General features: G+C 44.9%; 1 protein-coding gene across 1 annotated transcript; it reads left to right on the forward strand.

Annotated features, from left to right (window-relative positions):
- Window positions 1-1,187: 1,187 nt before the first annotated feature.
- usp3 (ubiquitin specific peptidase 3) lies at window positions 1,188-23,136 on the forward strand (the record flags this gene model as incomplete). Its single annotated transcript, XM_038986198.1, has 6 exons — window positions 1,188-1,551; window positions 4,948-5,008; window positions 5,310-5,447; window positions 5,655-5,738; window positions 14,757-14,838; window positions 23,054-23,136. Coding segments are annotated over exons 1-6 (539 nt in total), but the record flags the coding sequence as incomplete, so codon positions are not given.
- Between the last annotated feature and the right edge of the window lie 451 nt (window positions 23,137-23,587).

Below are 23,587 nucleotides of genomic sequence, written 5' to 3' on the forward strand. Positions count from 1 at the left end.
ATTTTTTAATTTAACCTTTATTTAACCAGGTAAGTCAGTTGAGAACAAGTTCTCATTTATAACTGCGACCTGGCCAAGATAAAGCAAAGCAGTGCGACAAAAACAACACAGAGTTACACATAAACAAATGTACAGTCAATAACACAATAGAAAATCTGTATACAGGGTGTGCAAATGAAGTAAGGAGGTAAGGCTATAAATAGGCCATAGTGGCGAAATAATTACAATTGAGCAATTAACACTGGAGTGATAGATGTGCGGATGAGGATGTGCAAGTAGAAATACTGGGGTGCAAAAGAGCAGAAAAAAAACTAAAAAATATGGGGAATGAGGTAGGTAGATGGTTGGATGGGCTGTGTACAGCTGCAGCCGATGCTTGATGCTTGGTAGAAAACGATTAAGTCATCTATTAGGCTCTAGTATATTGGCCATATACCACACCTCCTCGGGCCTTATTGCTAAAGTATATTTCCTTCTTTATCAAATAAATCAAGCACAAATATAATATTTATTTCAAACCACTTAGGTAAGAACAAAGACCTGTTTTTAACCTCAATATCTTTGTTGTTCCACAGAAATGCCTTGTGTGAGGGAGAAGTTGTGGACATAACATAGTTTCCAGGCTAAAAGGGCTTGTTCATGAAATTTGGACAGTTTGATGGGTAATTTTGCTAGAGAATAGTTCCACAAAAAATTTAAGACCACCCAATTTTAGAAAAAATGACAAGGAATGAAGTACCATATAGATTCATTCCCTAAGTATACATCTTTTATCCAGAGTTAAACATCTTTTTATCCAGTTTACTTTAAAGGTATTGTTGATATCAATGAAATCTAGTACGTCAAGCCACCATCCGCTCTTTGGTTTGATATTACAGACTTCTCAAGTTTGTGTTGTTTATTTGTCCATATAAAGTCTAGGAAAGTGTTGTTGATTTCCTTGCTGGTTTGATCAGCTACAGATAGGGATAGCAGGGTAGACAAAACGTGACAGACCCTCTGCTTTGGACAATAAAACCCTTCCAATAATAGGTAGGTCACACTGAAGCCAATTATTATGGATTTAGTTTTACATCTCTGAGAGAAAGTGAGATGTTGACGGACAATATGGTTAACCAATAACTAACAACTCGAGTTGTTTTAGCTAACTACGTCACTTCCTCTGAATTCTCTTAAATGTTTTTGGAGCCAGCCTCTTAGTCGTTTACACTTTTTGGGCGTGATAGGTTTTAATTTGAACGTGGCTCCCATCGAAATGGTCTCAAATTAAGATAAATTAATACAACTATCTATAAGATGGTCTGTTGCTACGTTAGCTCGCTAATTAAGCAACAATTTAATCACGACACAACAGCTAATTAGCTAGCGAATTTAGCTAGCTTTTGCCAAAGCTGCTACGTAGCTAGCGCAACAACACTGCTAAAACTTGGAGACGTTAGCTAGCTACCCAATCTAGTTTGATGGAGTGCCCTCATTTGAACTCCAATGTTTGCATTACCATAGATTCCTCAAGCTTCCCCCATGGTTCCCCATCTTCCTGGTGTTGCAGCGGTGAGTTAGTATACATTTAATTCTGATAGCTAACATAACAACCACATTAGTTCGCTAACTAGCCACCTGATAGCTACTTGTCTTGACTAGACTTGTTTTTCTACAGTTTCCCTGGCTGTTTCTTGATTTGCGAAGTTATTTGCCCCGCACAACTTTTTTTTACACATTTTGCACCTTCATTGATTAAGAATATTCAGATACATCTATAATGAAACCAACTTGATGGTGACTCATCTATTTTCATGGTGTGTGAATGTGCTACCCCATTCATTGACGCCTATTGACGATAGTATCTTATGACCAGGAGAGTTGCGTTAAGACCCCAGGCACTAGTTTTAACATTAACACTCAAAGTTTAACGATGGTATCACACAGAGAAGAATGAGACAGATATTTCATCGGATGTATAAATGTGACGCATCCGCTTCACACAAATATGGTAGTGAGAGGAAGCCCACTGTCCGGCGTTGGGAGAAGATGGAACTAGATGGAGTTTGGCTGACGTTTTGCACGTTTTATCATCGCTGAAACATTTTATCTCAATACAGTTTTCTTTTCCCAAAACTAAATTATATTATGAACAGAGTGGACTAAGTTTTGTGGACTTTACCCGTTGCAAACGTGTAAATTCGCGTTGTTTAGGAGTGGAATGGCGAATTGAGTTATTGCACACGCGCACTTTAGAGAAGGCGTTCCCTAACGGAAATATGCAGATTTCGTCTAGAACTCGCCAATAGGATCTCGCTAGCATGTGCTTGGCTCTGCCCACTCCCTTCCCTGTTTTCCCACTGACTCATTTGCTCCCATTGGAAACGACAGGCTGTAGTTTCTTGGTTTAGTTACACACATCTTTGATCGTGTCTTCTGACCGGTCGAGTTGTCTTAAGAACCCGGACACTAGTTTAAACATTAACACGCATCGCCTGCGGGACGTTCCTTATGTTTCCAAAAACGTATTTTTCTAATCTGCGAATGTTTAAATCACTACCCACATTGTTAGGGTTGGTGTACCCACATGGACATATCTCATGTTAAATCTTTTATTGCAACAATAATAACAATATTACACATCACTACAGGGACATTCCTGTGAATACAATGACAAACTATATAATAGAACACCAGACGAAAATAATAATTCAGGCAATGAGACATTAACAGACATTCAGAGACATGCCTACTAATAATTTTTCCAACTTAAGTTTCACAAGTTTGAGGGTTTTATAAAATTGTGACAGTTCAATGAGAAGGGGGGGGAAAAAATACAAAAGAAGGAATTTTCCCACCCCATTTACATTTCTGAATATAATGTTAAAAATAGTTATGATTGGAATTACAGGGACAAGCATAATGCTGTTTAACACCATCAAAGGTAAACACAGGTCATTCTGGAGATTTCATACACAACCATTCATGAATTTCAATCCATAGTTTACTAGAATGGCGGCATGAAGAAGATAAATGTTCTATAGATTCTGAATCAGAGGATCAGAAAAAAACAAGGCATTTGGTCAAAATGGAATAGTTTGTGCAAGAGATCATTTACAGGGTAGATGGAAGAAAATATTTTTTTTAATTAGTTTCTTTAACTTTTGGGAACAAAAAGTATAACTGGACAAGTAAGATAAAAGGTAGTCGCTTTTGACCATAGCATTTAATAACATAGCATGGGTTGGTCCCTTCCATAGCATGGGTTGGTCCCTTCCATAGCATGGGTTGGTCCCTTCCATAGCATGGGTTGGTCCCTTCCATAGCATGGGTTGGTCCCTTCCATAGCATGGGTTGGTCCCTTCCATAGCATGGGTTGGTCCCTTCCATAGCATGGGTTGGTCCCTTCCATAGCATGGGTTGGTCCCTTCCATAGCATGGGTTGGTCCCTTCCATAGCATGGGTTGGTCCCTTCCATAGCATTGTATTTAATTATAACAACCAACAATTACTTCATTAACTGCCAATTGTATCCACTTATTGTTGCATTTTTTTTATCCAAAAGATTAGTAATTAATTTGTAAACTTTGAAAAGAGAGAACAAACTCATAACAAAGGGTTCTTTATAAGTCCAAGTAAAGGAAGTGGAATTGCTTTGCAAACCTTCATATATTCTGAGTAATATTAATAACCTGACATTTACCTATTAACTCATCAAACGGTAATAACGCCCCAGTGTTGTCTACCAAATCACGTACAAAATGAATACCCTTGTCAAACCAAAGGCCTTAAATGGATTTCCTATTCATTTTAATAACTATATTATTCCAAATCAATGTTTTGTGGGGGGAAAATGTTTGCTTGAATATCATTTTCCAGAAAAATAACATTTGCTGGTGAAACTTAGACAATTTGACAGGTAATTTGGGAGTGTCAATCACATTTCATTAGGAATTCAAGTCCACCAAATGTATTAACCAGACTGTTAGGGATATGATACCACATAGTGGTAGATTAGACAGACATAATTTCAACCATTTTATTCTAAAAGCACCCACTAACGACTCAAGATCAATAGCCTGTGAACCTCCACGATCATAGTCTTTCACTCATTGTGATTTCCGAATGTAATACGTTTTATTCCTCCAAACAAATCTAAATATAACAGAATTTACTAATTTACTATTTACAGAATTTACTAAATTTTAAATGTTATTAGAAGAAAGAACAAGTGACTGACTTGGGTAAATGATTCTAGATAAACCATCAGTCTTGGACAAAAGAATACAACCCAAACCATCAAACTATTTTTTTTTTTTTAAAGACAACAAAAAAACGTAATTTTTAAACTCAAATTAGGGCTTAAATTCAATTTAAAGTTTAGGAGGTCAGTTTAATGCAGCCATCTTGTCCCCACCCACATATCTCCATGTTACATCGCTTATTTAGTGAGACAGTCGGGAAAAGCGGCCACTTGCGCTAATCAGCGATCTAGCATGCTCCGAAAACCTGTGTGAGCTGGTGGGGAGGAAGCGTATTTCATGAACTGGAGGCACACACAGCTTGTAAAATAATCAGCATATCATCCTGTCAGGTAGGCATATGCTACTTTGTATCTAGTAAACATTTACACTGAAGAAAATGTAAACGCAACACGCAGCAATTTCAAAGATACAAGGAAGTCAGTCAGTTGAAATACATTTTTTTTTTAAACAAAATTTTTGGTCAGCTCGTCTTATTAATTGATACGACGTATACCTCCACTACTCTACTTTAATACGCATCGTGGGGATTTAGAAGTGAGTATACAAAATGCACACTGAAAAATTTGTGAGTATACGACTGGTTCATACGGAGCCAAATGTGGGCCAATGTAACCTCTGAAAACCCTACATACGGCGAAGAAGGGTTTGAGAGTTATGAATGTCCTGAAGTTACATAGCGTCTAATGTCTCTTCTTCTCTCTAGTTTGCAGGTCAAACAAAAGTCCCTGGGTATGTCTCACCTGTCTCCATGTGCATTGTGGGAGGTTAGTATTGACATAAAATCATTGTAGCTACATGCAGTAGATAGTTGGTCATCTATTTGAACAGGACTCATTCCAGCTTTTGGATGCGTATGGAGGTCCATGTGACTATTGCGAAAGTGATATTGCCTTAACCTATGTACAACTGTAGTTGAGTGCATGTCAAATCAAAATCAAATCAAGTTTATTTTATATAGCCCTTCGTACATCAGCTAATATCTCGAAGTTTTAAAGTCAATTATTATGTCACATGTCCTCTTCTGGCATGTGTTGTGTTTAATGCAGTCAACCTTTTTCTCTCCAGGTATGTGAATGCTCACGCTAAGCTGCACTATGAGGACGGTCAGGTGACGGGAGGTGGTGGGCAGAAGAGATGTGAGGAGCCGGAGAAGAATGCTCAGCACCTGGTCTGTATGGACTGTAGCAGCTACAGTCTCTTCTGGTGAGTGGACCACCTAGCTTGATAGCTGTGTTCGCTAGACTAGTAGAGGCCGTTGTGCAGCGACTTCAGCTGAGAAGAACTGTGACACGGGATTCAGAAACGTCTTGGCCCTTGTGTACTTACGTCATAGTGACTCTACTGCATACAGCCGGTCCTCTCTCTCGCTGTAGTCACAGGTATGGCGTTGACCTCTTTCTCTCTCTGTAGTTACAGGTGTGATGACTTTGTAGTGAACGACACCAAGCTAGGACATGTGCAGAAGGTGAGAGAGCATCTACGGAGTCTGGAGAAGTGAGTATTCATTCAGCAGGATTACACTACAATTTATTTTGTTTCATTTGCTACTGTTTGCCAACTGGGCTGATTTCACTAAGAACCAAATGGGAGCAAATTGAACAGAACGTGGAGGGACCTAACTGAATTTGTCCAAGCTAAACCCTAATTTGTTTTGTAAAATGGTTTCTGTTGCCAAACAGTTTGCTGTAGTGTTCAAGACACCTGTCTGATTGTCTCCTGTCTGAGTGGACTGATGCATTGTGGAGGCCGTGGGGATGGTACAGTCCATCAGTCTAAGACACCTGTCTGATTGGCTCCTGTCTGAGTGGACTGATCCATTGTGGAGGCCGTGGGGATGACACAGTCCATCAGTCTAAGACACCTGTCTGATTGGCTCCTGTCTGAGTGGACTGATCCATTGTGGAGGCCGTGGGGATGGTACAGTCCATCATTCTAAGACGCCTGTCTGATTGGCTCCTGTCTGAGTGGACTGATCCATTGTGGAGGCCGTGGGGATGGTACAGTCCATCATTCTAAGACGCCTGTCTGATTGGCTCCTGTCTGAGTGGACTGATCCATTGTGGAGGCCGTGGGGATGGCACAGTCCTTCATTCTAAGACACCTGTCTGATTGGCTCCTGTCTGAGTGGTCTGATCCATTGTGGAGGCCGTGGGGATGGTACAGTCCATCATTCTAAGACGCCTGTCTGATTGGCTCCTGTCTGAGTGGACTGATCCATTGTGGAGGCCGTGGGGATGGCACAGTCCATCATTCTTACACGTGCTGCTGAAATTGTATATGGTTATATTACGTAAGAACAATGGTTCAACAATAATACAAAAATATTTTTTATAACAAAATGGACCTTCTCCCTCGTTGGGTACCGCGGTCGCTGTTCTGAAACACAGCAGTACCAGGGATCCAAACTAGTCACCTTTCAGTGAAATTCTCCGTTTTGAATCCAAAATGGGAAACAATGTGATTCCGTGAGTGTCATTTGCAGTAAAGTCCAGGCAACAAATAACATTGGATTGCTTTCCTTATGTAGCCGGTGTGCAACGGCTAGCTAGTTAGCCGTGCGCGCTAGTAGTGTTTCAATCTGTGACGTCACTCGCTCTGAGACCTTGAAGTAGATTCCCTTACTCTGCAAGGGCCGCGGCTTTTGTGGAGCGATGGGAAACGATGCTTCGAGGGTAACTGTAGTCGACGTGTGCAGAGGGTCCCTGGTTCGAGCCCAGGTAGGGGCGAGGAGAGGGACGGAAGTAACTCTTACTCTGTGTTTTAGGTTCACATGAACCGCTTTTTATTTTACACACAGAGACTGGTCATATTCTTGGTTGTCTTAATTAGTTAAAACCTATAAATGAGCGTTTTAAAGCTGATATTTCTTTATCCCCCCCTAGCGGGGATTTATTTTTCATGTTTCAGTGGGCCCTCACCAGTCTGCATCCCTGCTGTGCACTGTTGAATTGCTGCCTTTTCCGAGACCATGTTGCTATGTGCGTAATAGCAAAGTTAACTGGCGTATTGGTGTTGAAATCAATGCGGCGGAGTTAAGAGACGAGAACATAAAACATGTAATTCTACCCAAAAACAATGACCATTTCTCTCAACCAATGGCATATGGACTTTTTTAGGTGATCGTAGATGCCACCCTGTGATAAACAGTGCCCACTTTGCCAAAGACAGGGGCATCAACATATTTAGCTTGTCTATGCCCAGCGGGCCTCTTCGGGGTGCTGTTGGAGACTTATCGATGTGGCGCTCCGTCAAATAAATCAACATGTATCACGTAGCAGATGGAGGTTATGGTAGAAAGAGCATGTGGCCTTTTCTGTAGCCTACAGGCTGGAGATAAAATGGATGACAATGTAATGAGGATCACATCGTCCTGGTTCCTCAGATCATATAGCCTATCCTAGATGGCGCTCATTCAAATAAAACGGTTGCTGTTTAACAAAGCAACAAATCCTAAAAACAGGACAGGTCAAATGGGACCAATCACAACTGTTGTCCAGGACTTTCACCCCATTTGTCTTGATCAGTGGTTTCAAGTTTGTATCTGTGTATTTTGACAATATTTATGCGTTTCCCGCTGTGTAAATGCGTTGCAAATAGACTCGTGTTAACTCCTGATAAAGTTGGGTAGCTGATATTCAGAGCTTAAATAGCCAAACTGATTAGTTACAGGAATCAGGACTAATAAAGCAATGCAACAGCCTGTTTTACAAACGGTGGGTCTACCACATGGATGGGCCTACCACATGGATGGGCCTACCACATGGATGGGTCTACCACATGGATGGGCCTACCACATGGATGGGCCTACCACATGGATGGGCCTACCACATGGATGGGTCTACCACATGGATGGGTCTACCACATGGATGGGCCTACCACATGAATGGGCCTACCACATGAATGGGCCTACCACATGGATGGGTCTACCACATGGATGGGCCTACCACATGGATGGGCCTACCACATGGATGGGCCTACCACATGGATGGGCCTACCACATGGATGGGCCTACCACATGGATGGGCCTACCACATGGATGGGCCTACCACATGGATGGGCCTACCACATGGATGGGCCTACCACATGGATGGGCCTACCACATGGATGGGCCTACCACATGGATGGGCCTACCACATGGATGGGCCTACCACATGGATGGGTCTACCACATGGATGGGCCTACCACATGGATGGGCCTACCACATGGATGGGCCTACCACATGGATGGGCATTCATAAAATTCCATTGGGGCTGAAATGGTAGGCTACACCCCAGTAAGCACAAACTGAGGTCTTTTTTGTTGTTGTGGTTTTACAAACTGTAGGCTTACCACATAGATCAGGGCATTCATAAAATTATATTTCAGGCAACACTTCAATAAGCAAGGACCGATGCCTTTTGGATATATTTCTGGTGCAGTTCTGGACAGGCTGAAGGCTGGCGGGCATTTAGGATGTACTGTTTAGCTCCTATCTGAAGGCTGGCGGAAGTACTGCGGGTTGCTAAAATATCCTAATGATTATGATCACACTCCTTTAATTCAAATATTATGGCGACAGTATACCAATGATGGTTTACTTAGGCCCACACTGTGTTCCCACCACATGGATATCACCTGGATATAGGCCCACACTTGGTTCCCATCACCTGGATATGTTGAAATACTGTATCGTCACTCCTGGACTAAAAACCTCCAGGCTTCCATCGTAACCTCCAGGCTTCCATCGTAACCTCCAGGCTTCCATCGTAACCTCCAGGCTTCCATCATCACCTGGACATGTTGAAATACTGTATCGTCACTCCTGGACTAAAAACCTCCAGGCTTCCATCATAACCTCCAGGCTTCCATCATCACCTGGACATGTTGAAATACTATATCGTCACTCCTGGACTAAAAACCTCCAGGCTTCCATCATAACCTCCAGGCTTCCATCATAACCTCCAGGCTTCCATCATCACCTGGACATGTTGAAATACTGTATCCTCACTCCTGGACTAAAAACCTCCAGGCTTCCATCGTAACCTCCAGGCTTCCATCAAAACCTCCAGGCTTCCATCGTAACCTCCAGGCTTCCATCAAAACCTCCAGGCTTCCATCAAAACCTCCAGGCTTCCATCATAACATTGAATTTATTGGAAAGAAATTAAATTTACAGGGGGCAGTTTTGAAAAAAACAAATCCCATCCAAAGCATCTGGAATAACTGACATTCTGGAGTAATAATGACATAACCAACGTTCTCTAGTAATAATGACATAACCAACGTTCTCTAGTAATACTAGTCACGTGCAAATACGTCTTTTGTCACATGCATGCGATGGAATGGGGAATGTTTTTTTTGTTTTTTTTTCCTATACCAATGAGGGATTTCGGTAACAGAACTTTTGTCAGAAATGGCTGTAATTATGTTTCAGCAACATGGACAGCGCGTTTTAACACTGTTAAATGTTAAATGTTCTGTGGTGGTTGCTGCAGCAGGGAGGATCGGCGACAACGGGTGCTAGTCACGAGGAGCGCGACAACGGGTGCTAGTCACGAGGAGCGCGACAACGGGTGCTAGTCACGAGGAGCGGCGACAACGGGTGCTAGTCACGAGGAGCGGCGACAACGGGTGCTAGTCACGAGGAGCGGCGACAACGGGTGCTAGTCACGAGGAGCGGCGACAACGGGTGCTAGTCACGAGGAGCGCGACAACGGGTGCTAGTCACGAGGAGCGGCGACAACGGGTGCTAGTCACGAGGAGCGGCGACAACGGGTGCTAGTCACGAGGAGCGGCGACAACGGGTGCTAGTCACGAGGAGCGGCGACAACGGGTGCTAGTCACGAGGAGCGGCGACAACGGGTGCTAGTCACGAGGAGCGGCGACAACGGGTGCTAGTCACGAGGAGCGGCGACAACGGGTGCTAGTCACGAGGAGCGGCGACAACGGGTGCTAGTCACGAGGAGCGGCGACAACGGGTGCTAGTCACGAGGAGCGGCGACAACGGGTGCTAGTCAGTCACTAGCTGTCATTATTTTTAACACAGCAAGTCTGAGCCCGGCACAAACAAATCAATTGCTGGTCGGACTCCCTCTAGTCATTTCTGTGTCTTAATTATTTACTCAAACAGTTCGCTTAAAGCATCAGACGAGCTCAGTGCGTATAGTTGATTTATTAAAACGCATAAGGATGTGTCAATATTTGGAAAAATAAGTTAAAATATTTCAACCAATCGATTGGTCAAAAGAACAGGACACTCTTGGTCGACCCAGATTTTCTTTAGTCAGGGACTAACCTAATGAATACACCCAAGCTCTCGCCATGTCGACCAAGATTTTTTTTCTCTGGTGACATGAACAGACATTTGACTTGTCTGTCTAGGAATGACACTTCTGAATTGGGACTAAAGTCCATCACTAGGCAACCAGAACTGTTAATCAAATAATCTTGAGCTGCTGCCTGCACGCATACCACTCTCTCCTAAAAATTTTAATATCGTGACTTAGCAACGACATTTAATAGAAATAAAACACATCTAGCTACCCTACCATAAAACACATCAATCAGCCACCTTTATTCTTGTCAGGGAAACCATACGGAACATTTTACGCCAGAGCAGAATTCTACTGTCTGAGAAGGAAGAGACCGGATGCGGATCTGAGAAGGAACAGACCGGATGCGGCTCTGGGAAGGAACAGACCGGATGCGGCAATGGGAAGGAACAGACCGGATGCGGCTCTGGGAAGGAACAGACCGGATGCGGCTCTGAGAAGGAACAGACCGGATGCGGCTCTGAGAAGGAACAGACCGGATGCGGCTCTGAAAAGGAACAGACCGGATGCGGCTCTGAAAAGGAACAGACCGGATGCGGCTCTGAAAAGGAACAGACCGGATGCGGCTCTGAGAAGGAACAGACCGGATGCGGCTCTGGGAAGGAACAGACCGGATGCGGCTCTGGGAAGGAACAGACCGGATGCGGCTCTGGGAAGGAACAGACCGGATGCGGCTCCTTGAAGGAACAGACCGGATGCGGCTCCTTGAAGGAACAGACCGGATGCGGCTCCTTGAAGGAACAGACCGGATGCGGCTCCTTGAAGGAACAGACCGGATGCGGCTCCTTGAAGGAACAGACCGGATGCGGCTCCTTGAAGGAACAGACCGGATGCGGCTCCGGGAAGGAACAGACCGGATGCGGCTCCGGGAAGGAACAGACCGGATGCGGCTCCGGGAAGGAACAGACCGGATGCGGCTCTGGGAAGGAACAGACCGGATGCAGGAACAGACCGGATGCGGCTCCCACAACAACCCTAAGCACACAGCCAAGACAACGCAGGAGTGGTTTTCGGGACAAGTCTCTGAATGTCCTTGAGTGGCCCAGCCAGAGCCCATACTTAAACCCGATCGAACATCTCTGGAGAGACCTGAAAATAGCTGTGCAGTGACTCTCCCCATCCAACCTGACAGACCTTGAGAGGATCTGCAGAGAAGAATGGGAGAAACTCCCATTTGGGACACTGCCCTATTCTAGTGCCATTTGGGACACAGTCCTATTCTAGTGCCATTTAGGACACAGCCCCTATTCTAGTGCCATTTAGGACACAGCCCTATTCTAGTGCCATTTGGGACACAGCCCTATTCTAGTGCCATTTATGACACAGCCCTATTCTAGTGCCATTTAGGACACAGCCCTATTCTAGTGCCATTTAGGACACAGCCCCTATTCTAGTGCCATTTAGGACACAGCCCTATTCTAGTGCCATTTAGGACACAGCCCTATTCTAGTGCCATTTAGGACACAGCCCTATTCTAGTGCCATTTAGGACACAGCCCCTATTCTAGTGCCATTTGGGACACAGCCCTATTCTAGTGCCATTTGGGACACAGCCCTATTCTAGTGCCATTTAGGACACAGCCCTATTCTAGTGCCATTTGGGACACAGCCCTATTCTAGTGCCATTTGGGACACAGCCCTATTCTAATGCCATTTGGGACACAGTCCTATTCTAGTGCCATTTAGGACACAGCCCCTATTCTAGTGCCATTTAGGACACAGCCCCTATTCTAGTGCCATTTAGGACACAGCCCCTATTCTAGTGCCATTTAGGACACAGCCCCTATTCTAGTGCCATTTGGGACACAGCCCTATTCTAGTGCCATTTAGGACACAGCCCTATTCTAGTGCCATTTAGGACACAGCCCTATTCTAGTGCCATTTAGGACACAGCCCCTATTCTAGTGCCATTTGGGACACAGCCCTATTCTAGTGCCATTTAGGACACAGCCCTATTCTAGTGCCATTTGGGACACAGCCCTATTCTAGTGCCATTTAGGACACAGCCCTATTCTAGTGCCATTTGGGACACAGCCCTATTCTAGTGCCATTTAGGACACAGCCCTATTCTAGTGCCATTTAGGACACAGCCCTATTCTAGTGCCATTTAGGACACAGCCCCTATTCTAGTGCCATTTAGGACACAGCCCCTATTCTAGTGCCATTTAGGACACAGCCCTATTCTAGTGCCATTTAGGACACAGCCCTATTCTAGTGCCATTTGGGACACAGCCCTATTCTAGTGCCATTTAGGACACAGCCCTATTCTAGTGCCATTTAGGACACAGCCCTATTCTAGTGCCATTTAGGACACAGCCCCTATTCTAGTGCCATTTAGGACACAGCCCTATTCTAGTGCCATTTAGGACACAGCCCCTATTCTAGTGCCATTTAGGACACAGCCCCTATTCTAGTGCCATTTAGGACACAGCCCTATTCTAGTGCCATTTAGGACACAGCCCTATTCTAGTGCCATTTGGGACACAGCCCTATTCTAGTGCCATTTGGGACACAGCCCCTATTCTAGTGCCATTTAGGACACAGCCCTATTCTAGTACCATTTAGGACACAGCCCCTATTCTAGTGCCATTTAGGACACAGCCCTATTCTAGTGCCATTTAGGACACAGCCCTATTCTAGTGCCATTTAGGACACAGCCCTATTCTAGTGCCATTTAGGACACAGCCCTATTCTAGTGCCATTTAGGACACAGGCCTATTCTAGTGCCATTTAGGATACAGCCCTTATTCTAGTGCCATTTAGGACACAGCCCCTATTCTAGTGCCATTTAGGACACAGCCCCTATTCTAGTGCCATTTAGGATACAGCCCTTATTCTAGTGCCATTTAGGATACAGCCCTTATTCTAGTGCCATTTAGGACACAGCCCCTATTCTAGTGCCATTTAGGACACAGCCCCTATTCTAGTGCCATTTAGGACACAGCCCCTATTCTAGTGCCATTTGGGACACAGCCCTATTCTAGTGCCATTTAGGACACAGCCCTTATTCTAGTGCCATTTAGGACACAGCCCTATTCTAGTGCCATTTAGGACACAGCCCTATTCTAGTGCCATTTAGGACACAGCCCTATTCTAGTGCCATTTAGGACACAGCCCTTATTCTAGTGCCATTTAGGACACAGCCCTATTCTAGTGCCATTTAGGACACAGCCCCTATTCTAGTGCCATTTAGGACACAGCCCTATTCTAGTGCCATTTGGGACACAGCCCTATTCTAGTGCCATTTAGGACACAGCCCCTATTCTAGTGCCATTTAGGACACAGTCCTATTCTAGTGCCATTTAGGACACAGCCCCTATTCTAGTGCCATTTAGGACACATCCCCTATTCTAGTGCCATTTAGGACACATCCCTATTCTAGTGCCATTTAGGACACAGCCCCTATTCTAGTGCCATTTAGGACACAGCCCCTATTCTAGTGCCATTTAGGACACAGCCCTATTCTAGTGCCATTTAGGACACAGTCCTATTCTAGTGCCATTTAGGACACAGCCCCTATTCTAGTGCCATTTAGGACACAGCCCCTATTCTAGTGCCATTTAGGACACAGCCCCTATTCTAGTGCCATTTAGGACACAGCCCCTATTCTAGTGCCATTTAGGACACAGCCCCTATTCTAGTGCCATTTAGGACACAGCCCTATTCTAGTGCCATTTAGGACACAGCCCCTATTCTAGTGCCATTTAGGACACAGCCCCTATTCTAGTGCCATTTAGGACACAGCCCCTATTCTACGCAGCCTGTCAGTGGTAGCTGTCCTAATCATTAAGGATATATCTGTAATGTCAGTTCTCCATTGGCTGTTGACAGACTGAGAAGCTCTCGTCTAACTGATATAATTTGCATTATGAACAGGGTGGTTCGACCCTGAATGCTGATTGGTTGACAGCCGTGATATATCAGACTGTATACTACGCGTATGACAAAACAAGTATTTTTTCTGTTCTAATTACTCTGGTAACCAGTTTATAATAGCAATAAGGCACCTCGAGGGGTTGGTGTATATGGCCAATAAACCACGGTTAAGGGCTGTATCCAGGCACTCCGCGTTGAGTCGTGCGTAAAAGAACAGCCCTTGGCCGTGGTATATTGACCATATACCACACCCCCCCGGGCATTATTGCTTAATTATAACGCTATGCTTTTGTCAGTTGAGACTGAATGTTATTTGTCTCCTACAGCTCTCCGCTGGCTGTTGACAGACGGACCAAGAGGAAACTCCTGGAAAGCAACTCTCCTACCAGTAAACTGTTGAAGGACAATGTAAGTGTTCCACGATTGATTTTATTTTACAAAAATACATGTTTCCTGATCTTTCTTGTATCTCAGATAAAGGACAGACACTTCAGAACAAACTTCCTTTAGTTTTGTAGTATGTAGTTGTCGTGTCTTTGACTATGCCAGATTAATTGCTATGACATGCTATTCTATAAAATAATTTATCCGTAATTAATATTACCTGATTGAACTAATCATGTAAATATTAATTAACTAGAGAAGAGGGGCACCACGAAAGAATATTTATAGAGCTGTTATCTTCCGAATAAACTCTTATATTATTTTACATCAATAGCAGTCACCTTAATCGTCAGTTTATTCAGACTCATCTGAAAGTTGTAAATCCTTGATTATCTGCAAGAATCCTGGCTAACAAGTTGAATCAGCAATACAAAATTGGGTTTAATTAGTTATTTAACTAAATACCTAACTAATCACACAGAATCACACATATACAATTAAATCATAACTTGATTACAAAGTGCCGTCATACAGAAAAACGTCCCTAGCGGGCGGAAAAGATATGACAGCTTGTTACACAAAGAAAAGGGCCGGGATTTTAGTGAAAGATCGGGAGACTGGAACAGAGGCGAAGCTGTGCTATCGTAAATACAGTATCTTATGCATTCTAAATTACTGCCCATTTGAAGAAGGAAAATGCAATAAATATTTACTCTGAGCTACGCTTCAGTAGGTTGGTGGTAGATGGACCGTGTCGCCAACCCGAGTCCTCTGTCCTTTGAAGAATGTCTCTGGTGCCTTACTGGATACGTTGGAGTAACGTTGTGTGTAGTAGACGGGATACTCGGACTGTCCTTCCTAACCTGCGTTTGTAGCAGCTGTTGCTAACTCAACGGCTAGGAGATATCACTTCTGTAGTGAATACGAGTTCAAAGTTCATACCATTCACAATCAAAGTCCATGCTGCTGTTGGCTTAGTTCTGTAGTTATTATCTGAACCATTCTGACATCGGATCGTCATCCTAGTGTACCCGGAACAGGAAGTTATATTCTTGTCAATGGCTTTTATAGTGGAGGGAGAGGGGTGTGTCTGAAAAGTTTATAACCCATGCCTCTTCACAGGGGCGGGCCACTGTGAGCAGAGGAAAACTTATCAAAACCCAGATCTCTCATTTGGAAGCTAAAATTACATTTAATCTCTTCACAAATAATTTTATATTCAAACATTTGAATTAAACAACAATTCCATGTGAATCCGATACCTCTGACGTTTAGACTTTCCACAGTAGAGTTTGTCATTCTATCATTGATGAGAATGTGTCAGAGGGCAACCGAACTGACATAATATACCTTAAGTACCACTGCATATGTTCAGTTGGTCGGATTACCAGAATATAGTTCATTCCCCCCACTTTCTGATGTCCCCAGAATCTCTATGTTAACCAAGGGGTTTTCTTATGTCACATCAGTAGGGAAGAGAAAAAGGGGGAAAGAGGTATTTATGACTGTCATGAACCTGCCCCCACTGCCAACGTCATGACATAGTGAATCTGTTATGCAATGTGTTTCTATGGGCTAATAGCAGTAGGGCCAAATAATGTATTTCTTTTTGATTCTTCAAGGGGGTCTTATAATTCCAAATCAAATAGCTAAATGATCATTGGTTTGTCCTTAAAACAATTCCATATGTTAGTGAGAAAGTATTGCCCCATTTATAATTTTCTCTACTTTTGCATATTTTTGATACTGAATGTTATCAGATCTTCAACCAAAACCTAATATTAGATAAAGGGAACCTGAGTGAACAAATAACACAACAATTACATATTTATTTCAATAACAAAGTTATGAAAAGTAATTTCAGCACCCAATGCCCCTGTGAGTAAAAGTAATCGCCTCCTTACACTCAATAACTGGTTGTTCCACCTTTTAGCTGCAATGACTCCAACCAAACACTTCCTGTAGTTGTTGATCAGTCCACCTTTAGCTGTAATGACTCCAACCAAACACTTCCTGTAGTGGTTGATCAGTCCACCTTTAGCTGTAATGACTCCAACCAAACACTTCCTGTAGTTGTTGATCAGTCCACCTTTAGCTGTAATGACTCCAACCAAACACTTCCTGTAGTTGTTGATCAGTCCACCTTTAGCTGTAATGACTCCAACCAAACACTTCCTGTAGTTGTTGATCAGTCCACCTTTAGCTGTAATGACTCCAACCAAACACTTCCTGTAGTTGTTGATCAGTCCACCTTTAGCTGTAATGACTCCAACCAAACACTTCCTGTAGTTGTTGATCAGTCCACCTTTAGCTGTAATGACTCCAACCAAACACTTCCTGTAGTTGTTGATCAGTCCACCTTTAGCTGTAATGACTCCAACCAAACACTTCCTGTAGTTGTTGATCAGTCCACCTTTAGCTGTAATGACTCCAACCAAACACTTCCTGTAGTTGTTGATCAGTCCACCTTTAGCTGTAATGACTCCAACCAAACACTTCCTGTAGTTGTTGATCAGTCCACCTTTAGCTGCAATGACTCCAACCAAACATTTCCCGTAGTTGTTGATCAGTCCACCTTTAGCTGTAATGACTCCAACCAACCACTTCCTGTAGTTGTTGATCAGTCCACCTTTAGCTGTAATGACTCCAACCAAACACTTCCTGTAGTTGTTGATCAGTCCACCTTTAGCTGTAATGACTCCAACCAAACACTTCCTGTAGTTGTTGATCAGTCCACCTTTAGCTGTAATGACTCCAACCAAACACTTCCTGTAGTTGTTGATCAGTCCACCTTTAGCTGTAATGACTCCAACCAAACACTTCCTGTAGTTGTTGATCAGTCCACCTTTAGCTGTAATGACTCCAACCAAACACTTCCTGTAGTTGATCAGTCCACCTTTAGCTGTAATGACTCCAACCAAACACTTCCTGTAGTTGTTGATCAGTCCACCTTTAGCTGTAATGACTCCAACCAAACACTTCCTGTAGTTGTTGATCAGTCCACCTTTAGCTGTAATGACTCCAACCAAACACTTCCTGTAGTTGTTGATCAGTCCACCTTTAGCTGTAATGACTCCAACCAAACACTTCCTGTAGTTGTTGATCAGTCCACCTTTAGCTGTAATGACTCCAACCAAACACTTCCTGTAGTTGTTGATCAGTCCACCTTTAGCTGTAATGACTCCAACCAAACACTTCCTGTAGTTGTTGATCAGTCCACCTTTAGCTGTAATGACTCCAACCAAACACTTCCTGTAGTGGTTGATCAGTCCACCTTTAGCTGTAATGACTCCAACCAAACACTTCCTGTAGTTGTTGATCAGTCCACCTTTAGCTGTAATGACTCCAACCAAACACTTCCTGTAGTTGTTGATCAGTCTCTCACGTCACTGCGGAGGAAGTGTGGCCCACTCTTCCAGAACTGCTTTAACTCAGAGACATTTGTGGGTTTTCAACCACGAACTGCTCGTTTCAAGTCCTGCCACATCTCAGTTGGGATCAGGTCTGGACTTTGACTAAGCCGTTCCTAAACTTCACATTTGTTGCTTCTTAACCATTTTCATTTGGACTTGATTGTGTTTTGGATCGTTGTCTTGCTGCATGACCCAGCTGTGTTTCAGCTTCAGCATCACAGACGGTTGGCCTGACATTCTCCTGTAGAATTCTCTGATACAGAGCAGAATTCATGGTTCCTTCTATAAAGGCAAGTCGTCCAGGTCCTGAGGCAGCAAAGCATCCCCAAACCATCACACTACCACCACCACGCTGACCCCAAACCATCACACTACCACCACCATGCTGACCCCAAACCATCCCACTACCACCACCACGCTGACCCCAAACCATCACACTACCACCACCATGCTGACCCCAAACCATCACACTACCACCACCACGCTGACCCCAAACCATCACACTACCACCACCATGCTGACCCCAAACCATCACACTACCACCACCACGCTGACCCCAAACCATCACACTACCACCACCATGCTGACCCCAAACCATCCCACTACCACCACCACGCTGACCCCAAACCATCACACTACCACCACCACGCTGACCCCAAACCATCACACTACCACCACCATGCTGACCCCAAACCATCCCACTACCACCACCACGCTGACCCCAAACCATCATACTACCACCACGCTGACCCCAAACCATCACACTACCACCACCATGCTGACCCCAAACCATCCCACTACCACCACCATGCTGACCCCAAACCATCCCACTACCACCACCACGCTGACCCCAAACCATCACACTACCACCACCATGCTGACCCCAAACCATCCCACTACCACCACCACGCTGACCCCAAACCATCACACTACCACCACCATGCTGACCCCAAACCATCACACTACCACCACCATGCTGACCCCAAACCATCACACTACCACCACCATGCTGACCCCAAACCATCACACTACCACCACCATGCTGACCCCAAACCATCACACTACCACCACCACGCTGACCCCAAACCATCACACCACCACCACCACGCTGACCCCAAACCATCACACTACCACCACCATGCTGACCCCAAACCATCACACTACCACCACCACGCTGACCCCAAACCATCACACTACCACCACCACGCTGACCCCAAACCATCACACTGCCACCACCATGCTGACCCCAAACCATCACACTACCACCACCACGCTGACCCCAAACCATCACACTACCACCACCACGCTGACCCCAAACCATCACACTACCACCCCCATGCTGACCCCAAACCATCACACTACCACCCCCATGCTGACCCCAAACCATCACACTACCACCACCATGCTGACCCCAAACCATCACACTACCATCACCATGCTGACCCCAAACCATCACACCACCACCATGCTGACCCCAAACCATCACACTACCACCACCATGCTGACCCCAAACCATCACACTACCACCCCCATGCTGACCCCAAACCATCACACTACCACCACCATGCTGACCCCAAACCATCACACTACCACCACCATGCTGACCCCAAACCATCACACTACCACCACCACGCTGACCCCAAACCATCACACTACCACCACCACGCTGACCCCAAACCATCACACTACCACCACCACGCTGACCCCAAACCATCACACTACCACCACCATGCTGACCCCAAACCATCACACTACCACCACCATGCTGACCCCAAACCATCACACTACCACCACCATGCTGACCCCAAACCATCACACTACCACCACCATGCTGTCCCCAAACCATCACTCTACCACCACCATGCTGTCCCCAAACCATCACACTACCACCACCATGCTGACCCCAAACCATCACACTACCACCACCATGCTGACCCCAAACCATCACTCTACCACCATGCTGACCCCAAACCATCCCACTACCACCACCATGCTGACCCCAAACCATCACTCTACCACCACCATGCTGACCCCAAACCATCACACTACCACCACCACGCTGACCCCAAACCATCACACTACCACCCCCATGCTGACCCCAAACCATCACACTACCACCACCATGCTGACCCCAAACCATCACACTACCACCCCCATGCTGACCCCAAACCATCACACTACCACCACCATGCTGACCCCAAACCATCACACTACCACCCCCATGCTGACCCCAAACCATCACACTACCACCACCATGCTGACCCCAAACCATCACACTACCACCACCATGATGGATCCCCAAACCATCACACTACCACCACCATGCTGACCCCAAACCATCACACGACCACCACCATGCTGACCCCAAACCATCACACTACCACCCCCATGCTGACCCCAAACCATCACACTACCACCACCATGCTGACCTCAAACCATCACACTACCACCACCATGCTGACCCCAAACCATCACACCACCACCACGCTGACCCCAAACCATCACACTACCACCACCACGCTGACCCCAAACCATCACACCACCACCACCATGCTGACCCCAAACCATCACACTACCACCACCATGCTGACCCCAAACCATCACACTACCACCACCATACTGACCCCAAACCATCCCACTACCACCACCATGCTGACCCCAAACCATCCCACTACCACCCCCATGCTGACCCCAAACCATCACACTACCACCACCACGCTGACCCCAAACCATCACACTACCACCACCACGCTGACCCCAAACCATCACACTACCACCACCATGCTTGACCTTTGGTATGAGGTTCTTACTGTGTAATGCAGTGTTTGGTTTTCGCCAGGCGTAATGGGACCCATGTCATCTGAAAAGTTATACTTTTGACTCATCTGTCCAGAGAATATTCTTCCAAGAGTCTTGATGATCATCCAGGTGCTTTTTTTGGCAAACTGGAGTCAACTTTGTGGAGGAGATGGGTCCCACATTCATTGTTTGATCTGGAGAAGCCATGCAGTCATTAACCAATGAAAGACTGAGCCATAGTCATAGCCTATCAAATGGGGAGAGAGGGGAATATAGCGTACGTTTTTAAGTGTTATATTAAAATATATGAATAGTTTGTCTATAGTTTATAGTTAGTTTGTCTAGACGGACAAATAGAAACAATATTTTCTGATTGGACATTATAGCAAATAGAAATAAGCGAATTACTCTGACTGTCACTCGTGCTCTTTACTGCCCAGCGCCAGTCAAGTTCGAATAGGCTAAACTATTGTCTGTCGCATCACGATGTCGTCACCATCGACGATGGCCGTCGGTCGTCAATGATATTATCGTAATATCGCCCAACCCAAATGGATACCAGTTTATAGACCGTGACGAGCTCGTTATTAACTTCAAGTCCATTTCAACTGCTGAGTTTTCAACAACATACTGCAGGGCATAGATGAAATGTCTTTGTTGAAATGAAATGTCTTTGTTGAAATGAAATGTCTTTGTTGAAATGAAATGTGTTTGTTGAAATGAAATGTCTTTGTTGAGATGAAATGTCTTTGTTGAAATGAAATGTCTTTGTTGAAATGAAATGTCTTTGATGAGATGAAATGTCTTTGATGAGATGAAATGTCTTTGATGAGATGAAATGTCTTTGATGAGATGAAATGTCTTTGATGAGATGAAATGTCTTTGATGAGATGAAATGTCTTTGATGAGATGAAATGTCTTTGATGAAATGAAATGTCTTTGATGAGATGAAATGTCTTTGATGAGATGAAATGTCTTTGATGAGATGAAATGTCTTTGATGAGATGAAATGTCTTTGATGAGATGAAATGTCTTTGATGAAATGAAATGTCTTTGATGAAATGAAATGTCTTTGATGAGATGAAATGTCTTTGATGAGATGAAATGTCTTCGTTGAAATGAAATGTCTTTGATGAAATGAAATGTCTTTGATGAGATGAAATGACTTTGTTGAAATGAAATGTCTTTGATGAAATGAAATGTGTTTGTTGAAATGTGCAGTACAAGCTCCGTCTCTGTAGTGTCAGCAGAGCTCTGGGCTAGATGACAATGACAGTCTAGCTGATGTAGGCTGTAGACCCCAGACTGACTGTTCTCTAAACACAGTCTAGCTGGTGTAGGCTGTAGACCCCAGACTGACTGTTCTCTAAACACAGTCTAGCTGGTGTAGGCTGTAGACCCCAGACTGACTGTTCTCTAAACACAGTCTAGCTGGTGTAGGCTGTAGACCCCAGACTGACTGTTCTCTAAACACAGTCTAGCTGGTGTAGGCTGTAGACCCCAGACTGACTGTTCTCTAAACACAGTCCTAGCTGGTGTAGGCTGTAGACCCCAGACTGACTGTTCTCTAAACACAGTCTAGCTGGTGTAGGCTGTAGACCCCAGACTGACTGTTCTCTAAACACAGTCTAGCTGGTGTAGGCTGTAGACCCCAGACTGACTGTTCTCTAAACACAGTCTAGCTGGTGTAGGCTGTAGACCCCAGACTGACTGTTCTCTAAACACAGTCTAGCTGGTGTAGGCTGTAGACCCCAGACTGACTGTTCTCTAAACACAGTCTAGCTGGTGTAGGCTGTAGACCCCAGACTGACTGTTCTCTAAACACAGTCTAGCTGGTGTAGGCTGTAGACCCCAGACTGACTGTTCTCTAAACACAGTCTAGCTGGTGTAGGCTGTAGACCCCAGACTACTTGCTCCAACTTCTGTAACACTTGTAATAGATGAATCTAATGGCAGTTACCCTGTCTGTGTGCACTGTTGCTTCATAATGGCTCAGCTATGGTCTCTCTCTCTCTCCTTCCTCTCAGGGTGGGGCCTCCGCTCTCTCTGCCATGGGATTACGTAACCTAGGCAACACATGCTTTATGAACGCCATCCTGCAGTCTCTCAGGTAAGTCCCTCGCGGCTGAGTTGTGGTTAGGCTTAGGTGAGTCTCTCAGGTAAGTCCCTCATGGCTGAGTTGTGGTTAGGCTTAGGTAAGTCTCTCAGGTGAGCCAAGGCCCATTATGGTCCCTTGGAACTCAGGTGATCTGTATGGCTTAAGTCTCTGGTTCTGGCCTCAATATGGTTCAGTGGTCTGTAGTCAGGGCCTACTGTCTGGCTCAGTGGTCTGTAGTCAGGGCCTACTGTCTGGCTCAGTGGTCTGTAGTCATGGCCTACTGTCTGGCTCAGTGGTCTGTAGTCAGGGCCTACTGTCTGGCTCAGTGGTCTGTAGTCAGGGCCTACTGTCTGGCTCAGTGGTCTGTAGTCAGGGCCTACTGTCTGGCTCAGTGGTCTGTAGTCATGGCCTACTGTCTGGCTCAGTGGTCTGTAGTCAGGGCCTACTGTCTGGCTCAGTGGTC

This window comes from Salvelinus namaycush, unplaced genomic scaffold, assembly GCF_016432855.1.
Source record: "Salvelinus namaycush isolate Seneca unplaced genomic scaffold, SaNama_1.0 Scaffold427, whole genome shotgun sequence".
NCBI lineage: Eukaryota > Metazoa > Chordata > Actinopteri > Salmoniformes > Salmonidae > Salvelinus > Salvelinus namaycush.